This window comes from Biomphalaria glabrata, chromosome 9, assembly GCF_947242115.1.
Source record: "Biomphalaria glabrata chromosome 9, xgBioGlab47.1, whole genome shotgun sequence".
NCBI lineage: Eukaryota > Metazoa > Mollusca > Gastropoda > Planorbidae > Biomphalaria > Biomphalaria glabrata.
Window position 1 is genome coordinate 1,462,755 of NC_074719.1, and position 19,746 is coordinate 1,482,500.

Sequence of the window (19,746 nt, forward strand, 5' to 3'; positions counted from 1 at the left end):
CAGAACAGGATCATCATCAGTTGGTCCAGAATTAGCATAGATTTTGTTGGTGAATAATTGAACGAAACTACAGAGGCTCGGTTCCACTTGACTTCTAATAGCTGTTGCCTTCAACCATACTTGTGGCACCATTAGAAGTCACTCTCACTAATTTCTCAAAGGGAAAAGATTCTCTGTGATGGTTGAGACTTCTTTGACAATACTTCGCCACTGGTGGTCCCATGCATGCTCTTAATAGCTACGATATCTCTCATTTCAAAACTGTTGTTTTTATCACGAATAAATACCAAGATTTTGAGAGGTATCAGATTTGTCAGTTAGCGGCAATAGAAAATCGCCTAACAGCCGACTCATTTTTATCTCTTTTTGGTAAATATTCTCCTCAGTTCTCCACTCTTGGTGTAATCTGACAATCACGTCTCAAACCAAGAATGCCGGCTTATTTATTAATGAGTTTGGTTTTATAAAGCTGTTGAATGTTATCTTCATTAAGAGCCTCTCTTTGTTTATAGATAAAAACGTTGGCTCACTGACGGTACCAATCCATTTATCCTACCTAGGGAAAGATATTTTTAAGACTTTTTTTTGTATAAGTTGATTTTCTACACTTTGTGCCGATGTTTCGGCGGGCCGGATAGAACCACGTCGCGGGCCGTATGTGGCCCGCGGGCCGTATTTTGGGCATCACTGGTTTAGAGTAAGGTGTTCAAGCGTGTGAATGTGTTTATAGTTTAGAATGTGGTTCTTGGTGTTCAAGCGTGTATAGAGTATAGTGTTCAAGCGTGTGTATGTGTTTAGAGTTTAGAATGTGGTTCTTGGTGTTCAAGCGTGTGTTTGTGTGTGTTTAGAGTATGGTGCTCAAGCGTGTGTGTGTGTGTTTAGAGTGTGGTTCTTGGTGTGTGTTGTTTGGGAAGAAATTAAAATCTCACCTTTTTCTTTCCTCGCTGGTGTAAACTGAAATGTCTCTCCGCCATTTTGGAAATATTAGTTGCACAAATTTTATTTCACGTGATTCAAATAAATTATTGTTTATTCGTTTGTCTTTCTCACAGACCAGGATTTATTCAATCTTTCTTCCTATAAGATCAAGTTCTTATTTTTAATATACACGCACATAAACTATTGCCTACATCCTTTTACAGAAGTATCACAAGTAAAAATGTCTATGAAATGAGCGTCCCTAGAGTTGGAATAGACCGGAAGTGTTACAGAAACAGCCTGATGACATCACCTTCCTTATTGCACCATTCGTTCCCATATCCACACCTAGGATAAGATTGGCTTGCAATAAAAAGACTTGCATAGGTCAGTGCTTCTCAGACCCTTCCTTAAGACCACCAAGATCATCAGTCATTATTACCACCCTCCCCTCTCCAATCTAAGATAACAGAGAAATGATATCAGATTATCAAAGATACAAGCAAAACACCCCGATCTAAGCTTTTTAAAATTTTAAAATAAATATATAAAACTGAAATCCAAAGTCAAACCATGGACGGACCAGTTGGAAAGTACTCTCAAGTTATCAACTCATGGCAGGAAACAATATACATAGCTTCTAATTCACAAAGATGACCCATATTTTGATATTCCTTTGACATCCCTGGACACTGAAAACAACAGATGGCAATGAAAGATCTGACTACAATGGAGAGAAAACAAAATCACGCACAATGGCGATCAAGTAAGTGTTACGCAACATATTACGAAAGTACGAATGTAAATGACGCAAACTCCATGACGTCAGAGAATAGATGTCTGGGAAATGAAATGGACATGAAAATAATATTGTAATTAACCTGGTGGTGGCACAGATGGGGGGTAGTGGTATGTGTGTAGACAGCCGTCGCAAATCGCCCTAGGCCCGGGGTCGGCAACCTGCGGCTCGCGAGCCACATGCGGCTCTTTGGGTGTGAAGCTGCGGCTCTTTAGTTCCATACGCAAATATTATTTATTTTATCAAAACATTTTTTTTAATAGTTCTGAATCTGTTGTCAGTCCGTCAGAAGCTCTCTAATGACGCCATCGTCGGATGTTTCTATGTAGCTTTCAAGTCGCTTTCGACACTAGATGAATTGGCAACTTCCCCACGTGCTTTGGCTGTGACGTAAAGTTTGTTGTTTCAAGTAAATGAGTTGGAAGCAATTATCTTCTCAAAGTTAGAAGCAATCTACAAGTAATGCTAATCTGGCAGGCTTTGCGGTACCACACGAAATTGCACAAAAAGGCAAACCATTTACAGATGGTGATTATGTCAAAGACTGCTTCCTACGTGCATCTGAAGAACTGTTTCGTGATTTCAAGAACAAACCAGAAATCTTGATAAAAAATCAAAGATTTGAACACTATCTACAAAAACACAGCAAGATAGAATATTTAAAATGTCTTCAAATGTAACATATTTACAGTTGTAAGATATTCAGCTTTCTTTTGTCCTATCACTTGCTAATCTTGCTACATAAAGACACGGCACAAGTTGCCCATTTTGTTAGGTATATGTCTTCCCAAGGTCCAAAAGAAAAACTTCAAGGATTGCAACCTCTCACGTAACGCAACAAAAAATGGACAGCTTTAAAAGAAATCCCGCGAGTTGATTCGGCGCATGGAATACTCTTCCAGATTGCTACAGTGAGGGAAGAAGTTGACATTTGGAGTGCTGACTTCTTCGGATCGACATATTCGTGCGTGTTTTTTTTTTCATGAATATAACTAAAAGCAAAGTAAGAAGCCAACTAACAGTTGAAAATTTAGAGTCGTGTTTGAAACTAAAAACAACTTTTGAGCCAAATATATCCAAACTTTCTAAAACCATGCAAAGCCAACGCTCCCATTGAATTTGATTGCTCAATTGTTTGTTATTGAAGTTCAAGTTAGCGTTTAAGCAAATGTTTAACTGTTTTTAGTTGTTACCGAAATTAAAAAAATATTATGTAATAATGCTATATATATATATATATATATATATATATATATATATATATATATATATATATATTATCTAATTTGTTGTGAAAAAACACTACTTATAAATAATAAACTTTTTTTTTCATAAAAAAATGTGCGATTACTATTTATTGTTGCAAGAAAAACTTTGTGGCTCTTTAAAAATTTAAAATTTTGCAAATTGTAATTTTTGGCTCTTTCGACTCAAAAGGTTGCCGACCCCTGCCCTAGGCCATTGCTAGACGAGCGGTCAACCGTGACGACGTACGACGGTCAGCCAAGATAGTTCGGAAAGAATCTGTATTGTGAGCGTCACGAGGGATGTAGTCGGGTGACCACCCAGAAAGGTCGAGCGACGTTCCGTCCGGTTCTAGAAGGCCAGCAGGGACCCTATATAAAGAGCGGAGGTATCACAGTCAAGACGGTTCACTACAGCACAGCTCAGTGTGGTTCAACGGTGTGGTTCTGTACGGAGCATTACGACGGTTCAGTGCGAAATACTGTCAAGTACAGTCAAGACGAAACGGCGTCTTGATCTTGGTCTGCGATCGAGTCCGACACAACGAGCCCAGTGTGTGGAGTCAGTCCTGAACAGTTGAACCCAGTGCAAGCCCGGAACGAAAAGTTGAGGTCAGCGCAAGAATTGCTAAGTCGTTACAGTTGTTCACGAAAAAATATTTGTACAGTCTATGTTACGTGCTGCCAATTGTACAGTATTGGCTACGATTATTGGACATTAAACCGTTACGTTATCTTGGAGCCCTGAGTTGTCAAGCTCTTTAAGTTGGTAGTGCTGTGTGGTGCATTTTGCCCGGAGGGTTCCAGCTACCCATCGCGCTTCCGGTGGAAACGTCTAGTAGTGGAACTAGATAGACTAAGTACGAGAAGCGTACCAGCAGGATACCTTGGTTCAGCTATTCGTTTTTTTTGTATCTCACTCGGGGTGGGGATTGAACAAAAGCCAGCAACCCAGTCCAAAAAGTCCGTCACGCCGTTCCAGACAGGGGGGCCGTCATCAGGACTTGTGGCTGGAGTGGCGGTCCCTGCACGGAACAGTGACGGTTACAGTATAGGAATATGAGACAAGCTCCCCTCAGTTAGCACTGTTCTCGGCCACTTGTAGCGAGTGCGGCCCAGGAACGGGGACGGCGCGCTGTGTACGCGTCACGGCCCGGTCTGACCCAGTCAGTCACAAAGGCCGCTTACCGCTGGGACAGGGATGAAGAGCCCCATGTCCAGGCCTGGTTGTTGGATAAAGGCCTTTCTAACAATCAACGGGATAATGGCGCGTTCGGCGCTGATTCCCTACTGGACTTCATTGAAGGAGCAGTTTGCAGAGAGCCTGGATAGTGAGATGCGATACAATCTAATCGCCGTGAAATCTTTGTAACAGTATTAAAGTAATTATAAATTTATGAGTAAATAGCTGAAAGCTGATTTACTTCTAGAGAATTCATCCAGTCTTAAAATTCAGATCCATTAACAGTACTATTTATTAGACTCTAATACCACGCGTTCTCCAGATTTACCAATCAGCATGTGGAAAAACTTGAAATATTATCTTATACTTTACAGACGTTACTTCAAAACAGAAGATAATTACGTCCTACTCGTATTCCACATGTCAATCCAATCATGCATGTTAATTAGAGGATTAAACTCTGCCAAGTCGTTGGTTTTCCCGGCTGATTCAGGCAACCCGTTCCATGCTCTAATGGCACTAGGGAAGAAGGAGCACTTGTAGGAATTAGTCCTAGCATATGGAATGTATCAGTTTATACACAAGTCAAACTTGTATTTTTTGTAAGAAAAACTCTTGCAAACACCACAGAATTATGTTCCAACAGCACTTTGATTTATATCAGACACATTTTCTTGCTTATTATCAGAACTGAATGAACATTTATTTTTTGTGTGCAAACTATGACGTCATCACACACGCTTGCGCGCCCATTGCATGTGTTTAGCTGGCCTCTGCGTCCAATCACCATGGCAACGGAAATATTACCACACCTAGGGAAATTCTCCATCTGAAAAACTTTAAAATGGAAAACAGACAACAACAACAAAAAACAGGCGCATTATTATTGACAGGATAGATCAGCCTGGACAAGAGCCACGCTCATTACCGAAGCTTGCCGTGTTTATAGATCAACATGGCTGAACTTGGAGACACAAGCTAGGATAAAGGGAGACAATTAACACATTCATTAGTGACAAAGTATTTAGAGTTCTTTCCCATGTCACCTCCATTATTCTATTTGTGAAAAGAGAGTTCTAAAATAGACTTGGCAATCACATTACTGCTGTTAAATTCTAGGGCATAAAATATAATTGAATGAATAATTTCCTTTAACATCTGGAGGAAATATACATTTTTTTAAAACCTGTCACGTGTCACAAATTCTTATTCTCTTGAAATAAAATTATAGATGCATGACGCGTGGTACGAAGACAACATCTTAACGTCTGTATTTTATAAGATAAGATATCAGTCTAATAATCTATAATGTCTGTCTACTACAAGTCTTTAGTCTAGTCAGTCTACAGTCCTTTCGACTCAGGACCGGACACAACAGAATGACACAACCGGAAGCTCAAAATTGGAACCAGTGAAATCTGCCCAAGTGGAGTGTCACCAGAGAATGGTGACCATATCCTCCAAAACTGCTCTCTTTACCAAGAGACCTGTATAAGACACCTGCCTCAAATCACCCCAATAGAAAGAAAACTATATGGAGAGCTCCCTGATTTGGAAACCACTGCGCAGTTCATCTCATGTATTGGTCTAGTCATCTGAACACTCCAACATAACAATGAGAACGAGGAAAAAGAACGAAGTCTACAGCACTAGCAATTCGTCATTAAAATAGATTCTAAAGATTGTCAATCTACACAACCCTAAGTCCTTGATGCTTTGGTTGTTTAGCAGTGGCGTTAACCACTGTCAACCACTGTGTGTGTCATGGTGTGCCAACAACAGAATGTCAGTGTGTCTGCCACTGTACATGCCAACGTGCCAAGCACAGAATGTCAGTGTGCTGTCTAAGAATAGAAACAGAAGTATGAATTGAAATGTTTTCTCTCGATCGTCTGCTGTTCCGAAACGTCATTTCCGGTCATGACGTCACATTCTGAATTGCGTCTTTTAGTGGTGGATGCAAAAGCGTGTCTTCCACACGGTCAGTGCCCACATTCAGCCTAAACAGTGACGTAAAGATTGATATTCTTCACTATCTTCAACTCTGAAGGAACATCCGAAACATGTAAAACATTTTACAAAACAAAATTTTAACTGACATTCACGCACTCATTTAAACCAAGATAAACCAAGCTTTCTGCTGGTAAAATAATAATCCTCTTTCTTAATAAAATGAAAACGCACATAAATACCATCACGTTTATCCTTAATGAAAAATAATCACCAGAAACACAGAACGAGCCTTATGAAATGAAGACATGAATGAATCCGTTGAATACGAAATCAGAATAGTCCCAGTTATTTCCCTTGCCTTGTCTTTGTTCAAAAGGTTTGTGAAAAAGTTATGTTTCAGGGAAAGATAATCGCGTTGGACCGAGGCTAATGAGTGGTCTTCCCTTGGTTTGGTTTATGTGTCATGACAGTAGCCATTAGATCACAACAGAATCATGGCCTCCAAACACGCGCTCGTACGGGAGCGCCTCTCTTTCTCATACTTTCCCTCACTCTCTCCTCACACACACACACACAGATCTACATTTACTCATCTACATCTTCTCCAAATCAACATGTCTGAACTCTACCTGCCCCCCCCCCCCCCATCTTTTTCCCCATATTCTCAGCGAGTGAAAAAGGAAAAGGTAATGTACAATGACCTTTGATCTCCACGTGCCAGGGGCGCCTCCTGAGCCCACCCCTCCACGCACTCACGTGAAACAGTTCCAGATGGAGAGTGACCTACTTCCACATTTAGGCCGGAACCAGGCACGGTGTGGTTCGATCTCCCAAAATCTTTTTATTTTCACTTACACCAGTGGCGGAGATCAAAGGGAGGTAATAATTCGGGGGAGGATCTTTTTTTTTTTTAAACATAAGATTTGACTATAATAAAAGGTGTACTAGGGTTATTCCCGTATTTATAGCTCAGCACGGGAGTGATATCCTTGAGGGTCATAAACCTTGACCCGGATGTAGCTGCTCAAACCCAACTTGCCCGAGACAAGTACACATCATTGGAAGCCCCATCAAGTCATGTTGTACCATTTCTTCACTACATGCGTACACACGACACAAATCAACGTCTGCAAGTAAAATTAGAACTAATTATAATCAAGTGAAAGGAGCGCGGTCCACCCAACTCAAATGGGTACCTGACTTTAGTTAATGGAAAGTAAAGGCGGTTGGTCGTTGTGCTGGCCACATGACACCCTGCTCGTTAACCGTTGGCCAAAGAAACAGATGACCTTAACATCATCGGCCCCATTGATCGCAAGGTCTGAAAGGAGAAACTTAAAGGAAAAACTTAAAGGGGAAACTTAAAGGGGGAAACTTAAAGGGGGAAACTTAAAGGGGGAAACTTAAAGGGGAAACTTAAAGGGGGAAACTTAAAGGGGAAACTTTAAGGGGGAAACTTAAAGGGGGAAACTTAAAGGGGAAACTTAAAGGGGGAAACTTAAAGGGGAAACTTAAAGGGGGAAACTTAAAGGGGAAACTTAAAGGGGGAAACTTAAAGGGGGAAACTTAAAGGGGGAAACTTAAAGGGGAAACTTAAAGGGGAAACTTAAAGGGGAAACTTAAAGGGGGAAACTTAAAGGGGAAACTTAAAGGGGAAACTTAAAGGGGGAAACTTAAAGGAGAAACATAAACTTTACTAAAAGAGCGTAGTGAAAAATGAGTTAACACTGTAAAGACTTACATTTCAGCAGGTATAAGTGAACCTTTCAGATCTTACAATCTATAAAGCAGATACTATAAAGGTAAACTGTTTCTATCCCCGACGGTTAAAGAGCAGGGTGTTATGTGGCCAGCACAACGACCAACCGCTTTTACTTCCCCGACTAAACTCAGGTACAGTACACTTAGAATTTTAGGACCTAAACAATTCTGAGATTTGAACCCGGAACCTATCGTTTCGGAAGCCAAGCGCTGTACCACTCAGCCACCAAGCTCTCTCCATCCGCATTTCGCTACATTTCTTTAAAATCTGCTGTTTTGTCCTAAATTTCGCTACCATACTTTTTTTTTTTACGCTGCACTACATTCTAAAAACTAGTGTAATTTTGTGAATAAAATTCATACACACATTCCTGGCCTAGAGACAGACTGTGAAAATGGGCATTACTTCCATTGTGTCTAAATGTTTAGAAAAATTGGTTAAAATGTTTCTTCTGAATGATCTTTGTAATAAGTTAGACCATTTACAATTCACATGTAAATTATGAGTGAGTCTGGTGTGAGTGTACACTTTGGTTTCTTATAGTTACAATGTTTTTTGTTTGGTGTAATGCACAAATTGTAAGACAAATTTCCTTACGGATAATAAAGATTATTATTATTATGTTAGAAATGAACGAGTAGTCATTCTCTGGCGCTGCCAGGGCCGAGTTTCGCTAAAGAGAAACAAAATTCATCGTAGTCCCTTTAACAGTTTCCACTGAGGAATTTTCTGGTGATGTGGCAGGTCTGCAGAAGTACCGCCCTCTGACAGTATTATTATTATTATTGTTCTAAACACACGATCTTTTGGTTTGCTTTGGTTAATAGAATGCTTACATTGTCTGCTTTTACACCTTATTTGCTAGAAGACTCAAAGCGAATGAATTGACCACATTAAAGTGTGGGTTTGATTTAGCATTGAGCATACAGTTCACCCTCGCTGGGAGGGGGGCTGCTACTCCTCTGTGATTAGACACTACACGATGAGGGTAAAAAAAAAAATCTTTTGTGTCTGAGAGCAGCGTTTTAACTGTAGCCATGTGTGTGTGTTTGTGTGTGTGTTTTTGTGTGTGTGTGTGTGTGTGTACATCTTACAATTCAAGGTTGGCCCTAAATGTTAAATTAATAGATTGAGTTCCCTTCGCTCAGACATACACAGACAGATATACAGACACACACATACATGCAGACACACACACACACACAAGCAGACACACACACGCAGATATACAGACACACACATACATGCTGACACACACAAACACACAGACATGCTCGTCTTATGTAGGGGAAATAATTCAAAGAAGATGCTGATATTTTTTTTATCAAGCAAAGATCTACATTCGTCTCGTATTAATTAGGTCTTTCAATTGTTCCGTCGTTTATGTCTGTTTCATTTTTCTAGTTTGAAAAAAAAAAACAACAACGGACAAAGAAAACCCTGCCTTTCAGACGATAATGACAATGGCAATGTCTTCGATCCCGATGATTATCTTATCTTATAAAATACAGACGTTATACTTCAAAAGAGAAGATGATTACGTCCTACGCGTGTTTTTAGGTTAATCTAGTCAAGCATGTTAATCAATAGCCATTGGTTTTCCTGGCTGACTCAGGCAACCCATTCCATGTTCTAATAGCACTAGGGAAGAAGGAGTATTTGTACAAATTTTGTCCTAGCATATGGGACGAGGAATGTGCCTTTATCTTTGTGTCTTTCAGAGTATTTTATTAAATTTTGTTTTTGTATTTGAAGATTATGGTTCAGTGTTTTATGCATAATTGCTACTTTACTTTTAAGTCTTCTATCCTGAAGGCTTTCTAAATTTAGTGATTTACTTGATTAACGATGATTGCAGTGATTCACATGACAACGTAAACCATTTGCGATGCCTATTTTACCGCATCGCGTGCATTTCAGATAGGTCTATAGTAAACATTGCCTAAGACTCACGTAGGCCTTTAGTACACATGACCATAAGTCTCACAAAGGCCAGTAGTAAACATGACCTAAAGACGCACGTAGACCTATAGTAAACATGGCATTGAGACTCTTGTAGGTCTATAGTAAACATGGCATTGAGACATTTGTAGGTCTATAGTAAACATGGCATTGAGACTCTTGTAGGTCTATAGTAAATAAGGCCTTAAGTCTCACGTAGACATTTATCTGTAGCAAACAAAGCTACTTAAGCTTAAAGGCTACCTTGGACTAAAACTGTTAAGTATTCTATTTATAAACTGTAGACAGCAGCTATAAACTTCCTTTAAGTCCAAAAAGAAACATTTTTTTTCAACCTGGTTCATGTGCACGCTTTTCGACCATTTCTAGAACCTCAAATGTAGATATATTCACATTTTAGATCAAGTCTCCAGTTCCCGGACAACTCTAACCTCATCCATGTCTGATATTCGATAAGTGTCTTACCGAACTTCCGGTGTGATGTCTGATACATAGTTATCTCCTCATTATTTACGCCAGATTAAAATTGTCTCCCTTTGAATGACGCGGGAATATTCGGGGATCACATGTGTACGCTAGAGAGCCCTAATGCTGATGGGGTCACACTATAAGATCTTACTTCAAGTAGTCTCTTAGCGAGAAACAGAAATATACTGCGGAGTATAGTATTTGTAAACAAGCAAAGTTTTAAATATTTAACAAATATTTTTTAAAAATATAAGGGAAACAGTTCTATATTTATAGCCATATCTATCAACATAGTAAGGTTTATTTCCCTTAATATCGACAGAAATTGATTAATTACCAATAATTAATTAACTCATTGGTTATTTAAAAAAAAATGACCCATGTTTTCTTAGGTACAATAAAGAATGGTCCTCATTCACCAATCGTAAATAAACAACATTTAGCCACGTCATAATATTGATAAAACAATGAGAAATACGTATCACTTGACAGCCACTATGGATTACATAATTTGTTTAGAAGATATATAGAATCACGTGGCTAAATGGTGTTTGATTACGATCGGTGAATGAGGTCCACTGAGTAAAGTTTCAACTTGATCCGAAAATTGTCGTGGGAGAAATAATGTGTTCAAATGTTGTATCAAATGTTGTATCAAATGTTGTATCAAATGTTGTATCAAATGTTGTATCAAATGTTGTATCAAATGTTGTATCAAATGTTGTATCAAATGTTGTATCAAATGTTGTATCAAATGTTGTATCAGACAGACGGAGTCAGTGAACTTTTTAATAAATCGTATTCCTTACAGCTATAAAACTGATATATGAATTTTCTTTTCCCTTTGCAAACCTATCAGTCCGATGGACCTCATTCACCGAAACGTACGGTCACGTGACAACCATCAACGATTCACGTGTGTGTATAGATTAGTACTGGAAAGATGGGGAAGCAATGCGTTGCATTTGACTGTAATAATTATGAACATAAAGAAAGAATGTAGAGAAAAAGTAAATAAGTTTTCATCGTTTTCCTGTGACCAATCCAAAGCTCTGTATTTTAGAAGGAGATTTTAAAAAGCGTTGAATAAACAAGGCACATTCCTCGTCCCATGTGCTAGGACAAATTTGTACAAATGCTCCTTCTTCCCTAGTGCTATTAGAGCATGGAATGGGGTTGCCTGAGCTAGCCAGGAAAACCAGCGACTTGGCAGAATTTAAGTCATTAGTTAATATGCATGACTGAATGCATGACGCGTAGGACGGAATCATCTTTTTTGAAGTAACATCTGTATTTTATAAGATAAGATAAGATAAGAATTGAACTCAAGATTTTTGTTGTTGCCTTGTTCATACATTCACTCAGTCTCAAAAAGTTCCAATAAAAAAATATGAGTTTCAAAACACTTTTTAACTAATTCAATTCTTTTTTTAGGCCTACAAATACCGCAACCAATTCTTCTGGTTACTGAAATATTTAAGGCACCCTTACCACCCCCTCCCTAAGGGGAAGATGGAAGACATTCTGATCAACGTTGGAAAAAATTATACCCTTTAGTTTTAAAGCAAGCAGCCAGACCCCCGGGAGCATCGTGTTCAAGATTCCGCCTTTGTTTTTTTTTCCCAACCGTACCCTGGATTCACTATTTACTCGAGCAGTGTGACCTATATACGCTACCCGGAAGTCGAAGCTCACCTTTAGCTTGCCTCTTGACCTCCGTGACCTCTGCAGGTCTAGGAAGATGTGTGTTGCTCTCGCGCATGCGTTGTTGTGGTCATTGCTCTGATAGAGCCGTGTGAACCAGGTCGTGTTTACGTATTCGGTTGCCATGCCAACAGGTAAATGTGGCTCTATATTTTACTCCAGTTCGCGCGGCTTACATCCCAAGACACTCACCAGCCTCATCACACACCCCCTGCTTAAAGAGTATAAGAAACCGATTACACTATGAAAGCAAACAAGTTTGGACTCAAAGGTTGAAACTTTTAGGACAAAGGTCAAGCTGATTTGGACAAAAGCTTATATTAACTCTGTCTGGTTGGTACTAATTTTATAAACACGTTATTTCTCCCATTTCCCACTTTCGAATCGAGTTGAAACTTTAGCAAAACAATTCATTGCCCCAAACTAAGCAAATGCCAATAAAAAAAATTAGCAATTAATTAATTAAGTAGCGGTAATCAATTAATTTTGTTTAATATAGAAAAAGGAAATAAAGCTTACAGTATGTAGATATATGGCTGCAAATATGCAGTTCTTCCCCATATATAAGCTCTGTTCTGTTGGTTTTTTTTTTAAGTTTTTTGTGCGTGCTTGTTCAGCTCATTACATGCGTGGAATGGAAATCGATACTTTTAAATTTACACCCAGAATCCCTGGAATGAAACTGCTGTGAACTGGAAAAAAACTCAAAAAATGGCTGTCCTTAATGTTTTGTTGTTACAGTATAGCGCGTCTCTAAGCAGCTAAAGCGTGATCAGTGCTATCTGTTCAATCTTCTTTCTGGACATGTAGATAGAATCAGCTCGGAAATCACAGCCCAAGTCAAATCAAACACGGATTCAAACTCCAGCCCATCACACGAATACTTATTAACTCTTTCTCTCCGTTATTTTTTTTTTCCGCGTTTTGAAGGAATCCTTTAGTTTGCTCATTACTATTTCACTACCCCTGTTGTGATTGGGCTTCAATAGCTTTGTTGTTTGTTATCGGAAAATGTTGTATTTGGTATACAATTAAAGGGAAATGCATGCTCTTTTTATGCAAACAAAGTCAAATTAATAAAAAAAATTAACATTAATTTAATGTAATGGGCTCAAATCAACGATGGTATCGTCGATTAGGAGAGAAAAGAGTTAACAATAAAGATGCCTTGATGATCTTGCTGCGTTCACAGTTGTTCTAGAAGTCAGGAGCTTGGCGACAATACACTGGGCTCAAATCAACGATGGTATCGTCGATTAGGAGAGAAAGACTTAACAATAAAGATGCCTTGATGATCTTGCTGCATTCACAGTTGTAGTAGAAGTCAGGAGCTTGGCGACAATACACTGGGCTCAAATCAACGATGGTATCGTCGATTAGGAGAGAAAGACTTAACAATAAAGATGCCTTGATGATCTTGCTGCGTTCACAGTTGTAGTAGAAGTCAGATCAGGGCGACAATACACTGGGCTCAAATCAACGATGGTATCGTCGATTAGGAAAGAAAGTTAACAATAAAGATGCCTTGATGATCTTGCTGCGTTCACAGTTGTTCTAGAAGTCAGGAGCTGGGCGACAATACACTAGCACGCGGATTAATATTTACTTCAGACGATTTACAAGATGAATGGAAAACATTCTGAGAGCGTTGGCAACGTGTTTTAACCAGCCGCGAAAAAAAAAAGGGCGCGCGGGGGTGGGTATGAGAGGGGGCTGTAGACAGGAGGACTAATCTAATTGATAGAAAATTAATCCAGAGGCGTAGCTAGGTGAAGGGAGTGAAGGGGGAGAAATTAAAATTTCTCTCCGGGCCTCCACTTAAAGGGGGGGGGGTCCCCACAAAAGAGTTGTTTTTTTTCACATTAAATATTAAATATTACGGAAAATGCAGGGGCCTCCAAAGAGGTCAAGTACCCCCGGGCCACCAAATGATAGCAAATTCCTAGCTACTCTACTGCTCTAATCATGAATGACTGACTGACAGTGGGTCAGTTAGTGATCCTAAAACTACGACCCGCGTGCCCTTTCCGGCTTTGGACGCGGTGCTATCCGGTCCACGGAAAGCCGCGGAGAATCAGTTCTGCTGGAATCGTGGATTTTTTTCTTTGCAGTGTTGCAGCCTGCGTAACAAGTGTCAGAGATGTTTGTCCCCTGGACCAAAGCAGGATGGCCACCAGATGGGAACCAATGTTCATAGCCTAATGACAGAGCGCTCAGTACTGCTGCAGATGTATATATTGAGATCGGGTTCGTTTTCATTGAAACACAGTATATCTGCATCGAACTTGCACAAGCGAGACGGAAGTCTTTGGTACAGAGCCGTAACTGATTACATTTCTGCATATATTATGATTGTCATTGTTGTCACTGACTTAATTCTGTGTACTCCCAGGGGAGCCTAGGGACGCAACCACACCTCTCCACTGAACTCAATTCTGAGCAGCTTTCTTCATCTGCTCCCATGTCATTCCAGTACCCTCAGCTTCACTGATGACTGACCTCTTCCAGGTTTGCTTGGGTCTGCCCACTGTCCTCTTTCCTTGTGGGTTCCAGTCAAGTGCCTGCCTCATTTACATAGGAAGCTGGTTTTCGCAGGGTGTGTCCTATCCAGCTCCATTGTTGTCAATGACAGGCTAACTAGAGCACTGTCAAGATTCGTTAGAGGGAGACCATACCCTGTAGTCCACATACATATTGTAGTAACTCCAGTGGCGGACCGAAAGGGTTAATGTATGTGCGGCCTACTGATACACACGAATTCACACAGGCCAACGGGTCAACGGCTGTCGATAGACAAGGGACAGTACTGCTAATAACCGCAAGTATGACCTGTGTTGTGGTCATGTGATCAAAAGCCTTCACGGTCGAGAGACAGTGTTCTAAAAAGGACAGTAGAGTCCAGAACAGCAAAGCAGTAAGGACTGTGTGGTACCTTGTGAGTCCTCGAGAATGTAGCTGTACGAGCTAGAGAGACTTGTACTGTTAGTTAGTCAGTTCTGTTAAGTACAAGAAAGCAGTTGAAGTTAGTGTAGCCAATTGTGTTTATTGGCTGTTGTTTATGTATTTGTAAAATAAACCGCTACATTGTTTATTGAAGCTCTTGTTGTCAAGTTCTTGTGTTAGATGTGCTGGTGTGTTGTTAAGTAGTGTTTGCAGAAGGCTTGGTAGAGAAGATATATTTCTTATTTCCCATGCTAGGAAAAATTTCCCTTTTCACTAGGCCATTAGAGAATGGAATGGGTTGCCTGAATCAGCCAGGAAAACCAACGACTTGGCAGATTCTAAGTCATTGATTACCATGCATGACTAGATTGACACATGAAATGCCTAGGACGTAATTATCTTCTCTTTTGAAGTAACGTCTGTACTCTATATTATTATTATTATTATTATTATTATTAACAAATAAGTCCCATGCACCTACTCATTTGTAGGCACTGCGCCAGCCTTTACGAAACCGTCAACCACATCCTCTTTGAATACCCCATCTTAATCTACGCTACTACCACTCTAGCCCAACATAACCAACACCCTGTACGGCAGTGCTGAACAACTGAAGAGAACAGCACTCTGTTTCTCCTCGGCACAGTCTCCAAAAGAGCTCACAGCTCAGCAGCGAAAGAGCGTACCGCTAAGCAGCCAAACGCTTTTGATTTTAAAATTAAGTATGCAGGTTTACAGAGTTACATAAAAGTGAACCATATTTTAAAGAGATTGTCATAAATAAAATAAAATAATAACCCCAGATTGTAACTGAGAGCTGTGACACAAAAGAAGAACAATACATTAAAAAATAAGATGATCAACCTTTTTTTTATATATAAATTCTCACATTTCATAATTATTAAATTAAAAAGAATTAAAATTAAACTTTGAAATATGATCAATCCATGCATAACAGGTTATTAAAATACCGAATCTACATAAATAGTAGGCATAGACATTGGAGAGATAGATGCTATCAAACATTAAAGATCATAACATAATATCGATCCTTTTTAAAATATTTTTTTGGTGTTTGTTAAATGAATAATAATAAAAACAAATGCGAATATATGTAACAAGGCTTGTTCTCGAGTCAGAAGAAATATTACAGTATTTCATGTGACTACGCAGCCCCAGCTGCGACCTATATATTTTGTCACGCGTCACGAATATATGCATGTACGCTTTAAAAAAAAAAGGCAGTTTATGTTTGCATGCAAAAGATTATCTATACTAGATGTAACCAGATATGGCAGTATCATTAACTCGCAGGGATCAACTACGAGCTTTTGAAACAGGAATCCCCTTTTTTTTTAAATTTACATATGTACCTTATGATTAATCAACGAATGAATTCTATGCGAACCGTCAGAGATAAATAGATACAGGGGCGGACTGGCTATATGGGCTTTCGGGCAAATGCCCGGTGGGCCGGTAACCAAATGGGCCTGTAGGGCCATCGAAAGGCATCCTTTTAGAGCCAACTCACTTAGCGATCAAAAAGCAACATAAGGCCTATACTTCAAATAAAGATATAAAGTTCACTGTATGCTTGCGTACAGATATCGATACATTATCAAATTAAACATAAGACTAAGACTAAGACTGCTTTATTGATCCTTACGGAAATTTGTTGTGATTACAAGGACTCGTTTCTCATATAAAGACAACACAACAGAAACATACACATAAATACAACAGACTATGAGGACAGGTATGATTGGATGCCCATCAAATCATATGCAATTTGTGGGCCTCACTGTATAGAAATGCCCGGGCCGATTTTAACACCCAGTCCGCCCCTGAATAGATACCATGAGTTTTATCTGGGCGGTAGATAATACTTTCAATTCTTCGGTTACGTATGATTAGACAAAACAAATCTGCCAGGAAATCAAATTTTTTTGCCGAAAAGTGTTCAGTTTAAATGAAGCCTCCGGGGTATTGGACTAAAAGTACATGCCTAATAATCAATAAATTCAATACAGGAAAAAATATTGCTGACACTAGAAATGAATGTAGAACCCAGATTTAGCATGTCCAAAGATTTAGAACAGTGATGCCCAACCTAATTCGACCTGCGGGCCATTTTAATTTCCGACACTCGTGTCGCGGGCCACATGAATGAAAACGTAGGCCTACAAAAACGATAGACTTGAAACCCGTAGATCCTGTGCTTAATTAATTAATGTGATATTTGAAATGTATATTTTTTCCCCGCCTCAGAAGATAGCTTCATTTCAGTACTAAAAATATCAGCAACATTGGGCTTCATCTCTGTACTTAGAATATGTGCTAGTTTTACAACCGAGTCATTTTCCTTTCTCTTTTTGGTAAAATATTCCCATCAATCCTCCAATTTCTAGGCTTAGTTTAACACATTTTTATTCGCGGATCAAACCAAGAATGCCGTCATTTTTGTTTTATAATGTTTATATGTTGTTGTTTTTTTTTGTTGTTTTTTTTTAAATAGCCACACTTTCTTTATAAAACAAATATGTTGATCTATTATCATGTTCCACAAAAAAGTAAAGAACCATTCACTTTTCCTGGTTGAAAAAGTACATTCTACACTCAAACACCTATTTCATAAACCCACAAATGTTAAATGTCATGGCACCAATAAATCAGGAGAAAAATTGAGGGCTCTAAGCCCCTAACGTAAGTACATATACATTTTTGCACCTTCTAATTCTTTTTTTTTTTTTTTTTTTTTTTTTTTTGGAAAAAGGGGGGATTTTCTACACTTTGTGCCTACATTTCGGCGGGCCGGATGGAATCACGTCGTGGGCCGGATCTGGCCCGCGGGCCGTACTTTGGGCATCACTGATTTAGAAGATAAGAGAGCCTAACTCTGGCGTGTCTACATCTCCCATATCTATGTTTATACTTGAGTGACATCCCCTCCCCACCACCTTTTTCTCCCCCCCCCCCCCATATTATGTCCGGTCAATATTCACCTATCCATTGTTTCACGTCAAGGACAAGTCAGATGCTCAACAACACATGTGGTAGGTTCCGGGCAGATAGAAAAACAATATCGTTCTCACCTGGCATGTTTTAATTCAAAGACGATAATTTTCGTGGGTCAAATTGTGCCAGGTTTTTCTGACAAGTCCGATTGTTGATTACACGCTCGTACAACAGAATGCTATTTTTATAAAAGCCAACAAAATGGGGAACGGATTAAAAGAAACTTTCGGTGATTGATGTATGTTCATACCAGGATCAAGAAATATATTCAAACTACTGGAATGAAACTTTTTTTCGTATTAATTCTAATACTTAAAGAAAATACCGATTTTGGTGGCAATTTTTTTTTTTTGGCTAATGCTCCACAGTTAAAATGTTCCATTGCCAAGAACCCCTACGTTGATGTTGGGAAATAGAAATAATAGATAATACACTTAACCCTAACTTACAAACAGCTTAATACCCAGAAAGACACAAAGATAAAGGCACATTTCTTATTCCATATGGAAGGACATACTTGTATAAGTGCTATTAGAACATAGAATGGAACAAAAAAAAACAAAAAAACAATCCTAATAGGATTAAAAAGAAAGATCTTGAGATTTAGTGAGCCTTTTTCTTTTTTCGAGAGAGAGAAAGAGAGAGCGAGACAGACAGACAGACAGACAGAAAGTAATGGTACTTTGTAACACTGTCAAAAAACAACAACTACAAAAGTTTATGGAGGCGCTCTGGCTGAGTGGTAACCAGAGGTCCTGGGTTTAAATATCAGTTAAGACTTGGATTTTGAATTTCGGGATCTTTTGGGCGACTCTTGAGTCCACCCAGCTCTAATGGGTACCTGACATTAGTAAAAGAAAAGTAAAGGCGGTTGGTCGTTGTGCTGGCCACACGACACCCTCTTTAAACGTGGGCCACAGAAACAGATGACCATTACATCATCTGCCTTCTAGATCGCAAGTTCTGGAAAGGGAAACATTACGAGCTAAGTTAAAGTCTCCATTTCACAAACACGACTATACTGTCTTCTTGTTTGAAGAAACGTCTGTAACTTATAAGATAATGTTATAACCCCGCCATGCGCACCGCCATCCAGGCTAGTGCAGAAGGAGCGCACTGCCAGATACCAGACAGAAAAGGATGTAGACATTAAGAAGAGAACGATTTCCGCCCAAGACTAAGTCTAAGACTAATACTAAGACTAAGACTAAGACTAAGACTAAGTCTAATTCTAAGACTAAGTCTAAGACTAAGAATAATACTAAGACTAAGTCTAAGACTAAGACTAAGACTAAGAATAAGACTAAGACTAAGTCTAAGACTAAGAATAAGACTAAGACTAAGACTAAGACTAAGTCTAAGACTAAGACTAAGTCTAAGACTAAGTCTAAGACTAAGACTAAGACTAAGACCGCTTTATTGATCCTTACGGAAATTTGTTGTGATTACAAGGACTCTTTTCTCATATAAAGACAACACAACAGAAAAATACACATAAATACAACAGACAACATGAGCCAATATGAAGAGACTATGCTAAAAGAAGATGTCGTTTTGTGTCCCTGTAAATAAACATAGTTGCCTCGTTGAGTTCCCTCCCTTAAGTTATTACAATAAGTTTCCAAATAATGTGTAGAATTATTGTAAGAAGTCTTGGGCTTACAATGTAGGAAAGAAATACAAAATAAACTGGTATGTTTTGGGAGCCGATCACACAACACAAACACAAGACTTCTTTTGGCTCAACTGGCAATCAAACGATCGAAAACTTGCCAACTTTCTGGTGTCAGAAAAA

General features: G+C 39.1%; 1 protein-coding gene across 3 annotated transcripts in view; it reads right to left on the reverse strand.

The window, feature by feature from the left end:
- Positions 1-19,746, reverse strand: part of LOC106073742 (carboxyl-terminal PDZ ligand of neuronal nitric oxide synthase protein-like) — a 220,137-nt gene that overhangs the window by 25,830 nt on the left and 174,561 nt on the right. Inside the window, exon 1 of one of the 3 annotated variants that reach the window (XM_056040450.1) lies at positions 930-1,100. The exons of the other annotated variants lie outside the window; for them this stretch is intronic. Coding sequence (XP_055896425.1) covers positions 930-974 — 45 coding nt within the window. The 5' untranslated portion in view covers positions 975-1,100. Of the gene's footprint in view, positions 1-929; positions 1,101-19,746 lie in introns of those variants that run through there. 3 annotated transcript variants of the gene reach the window in all.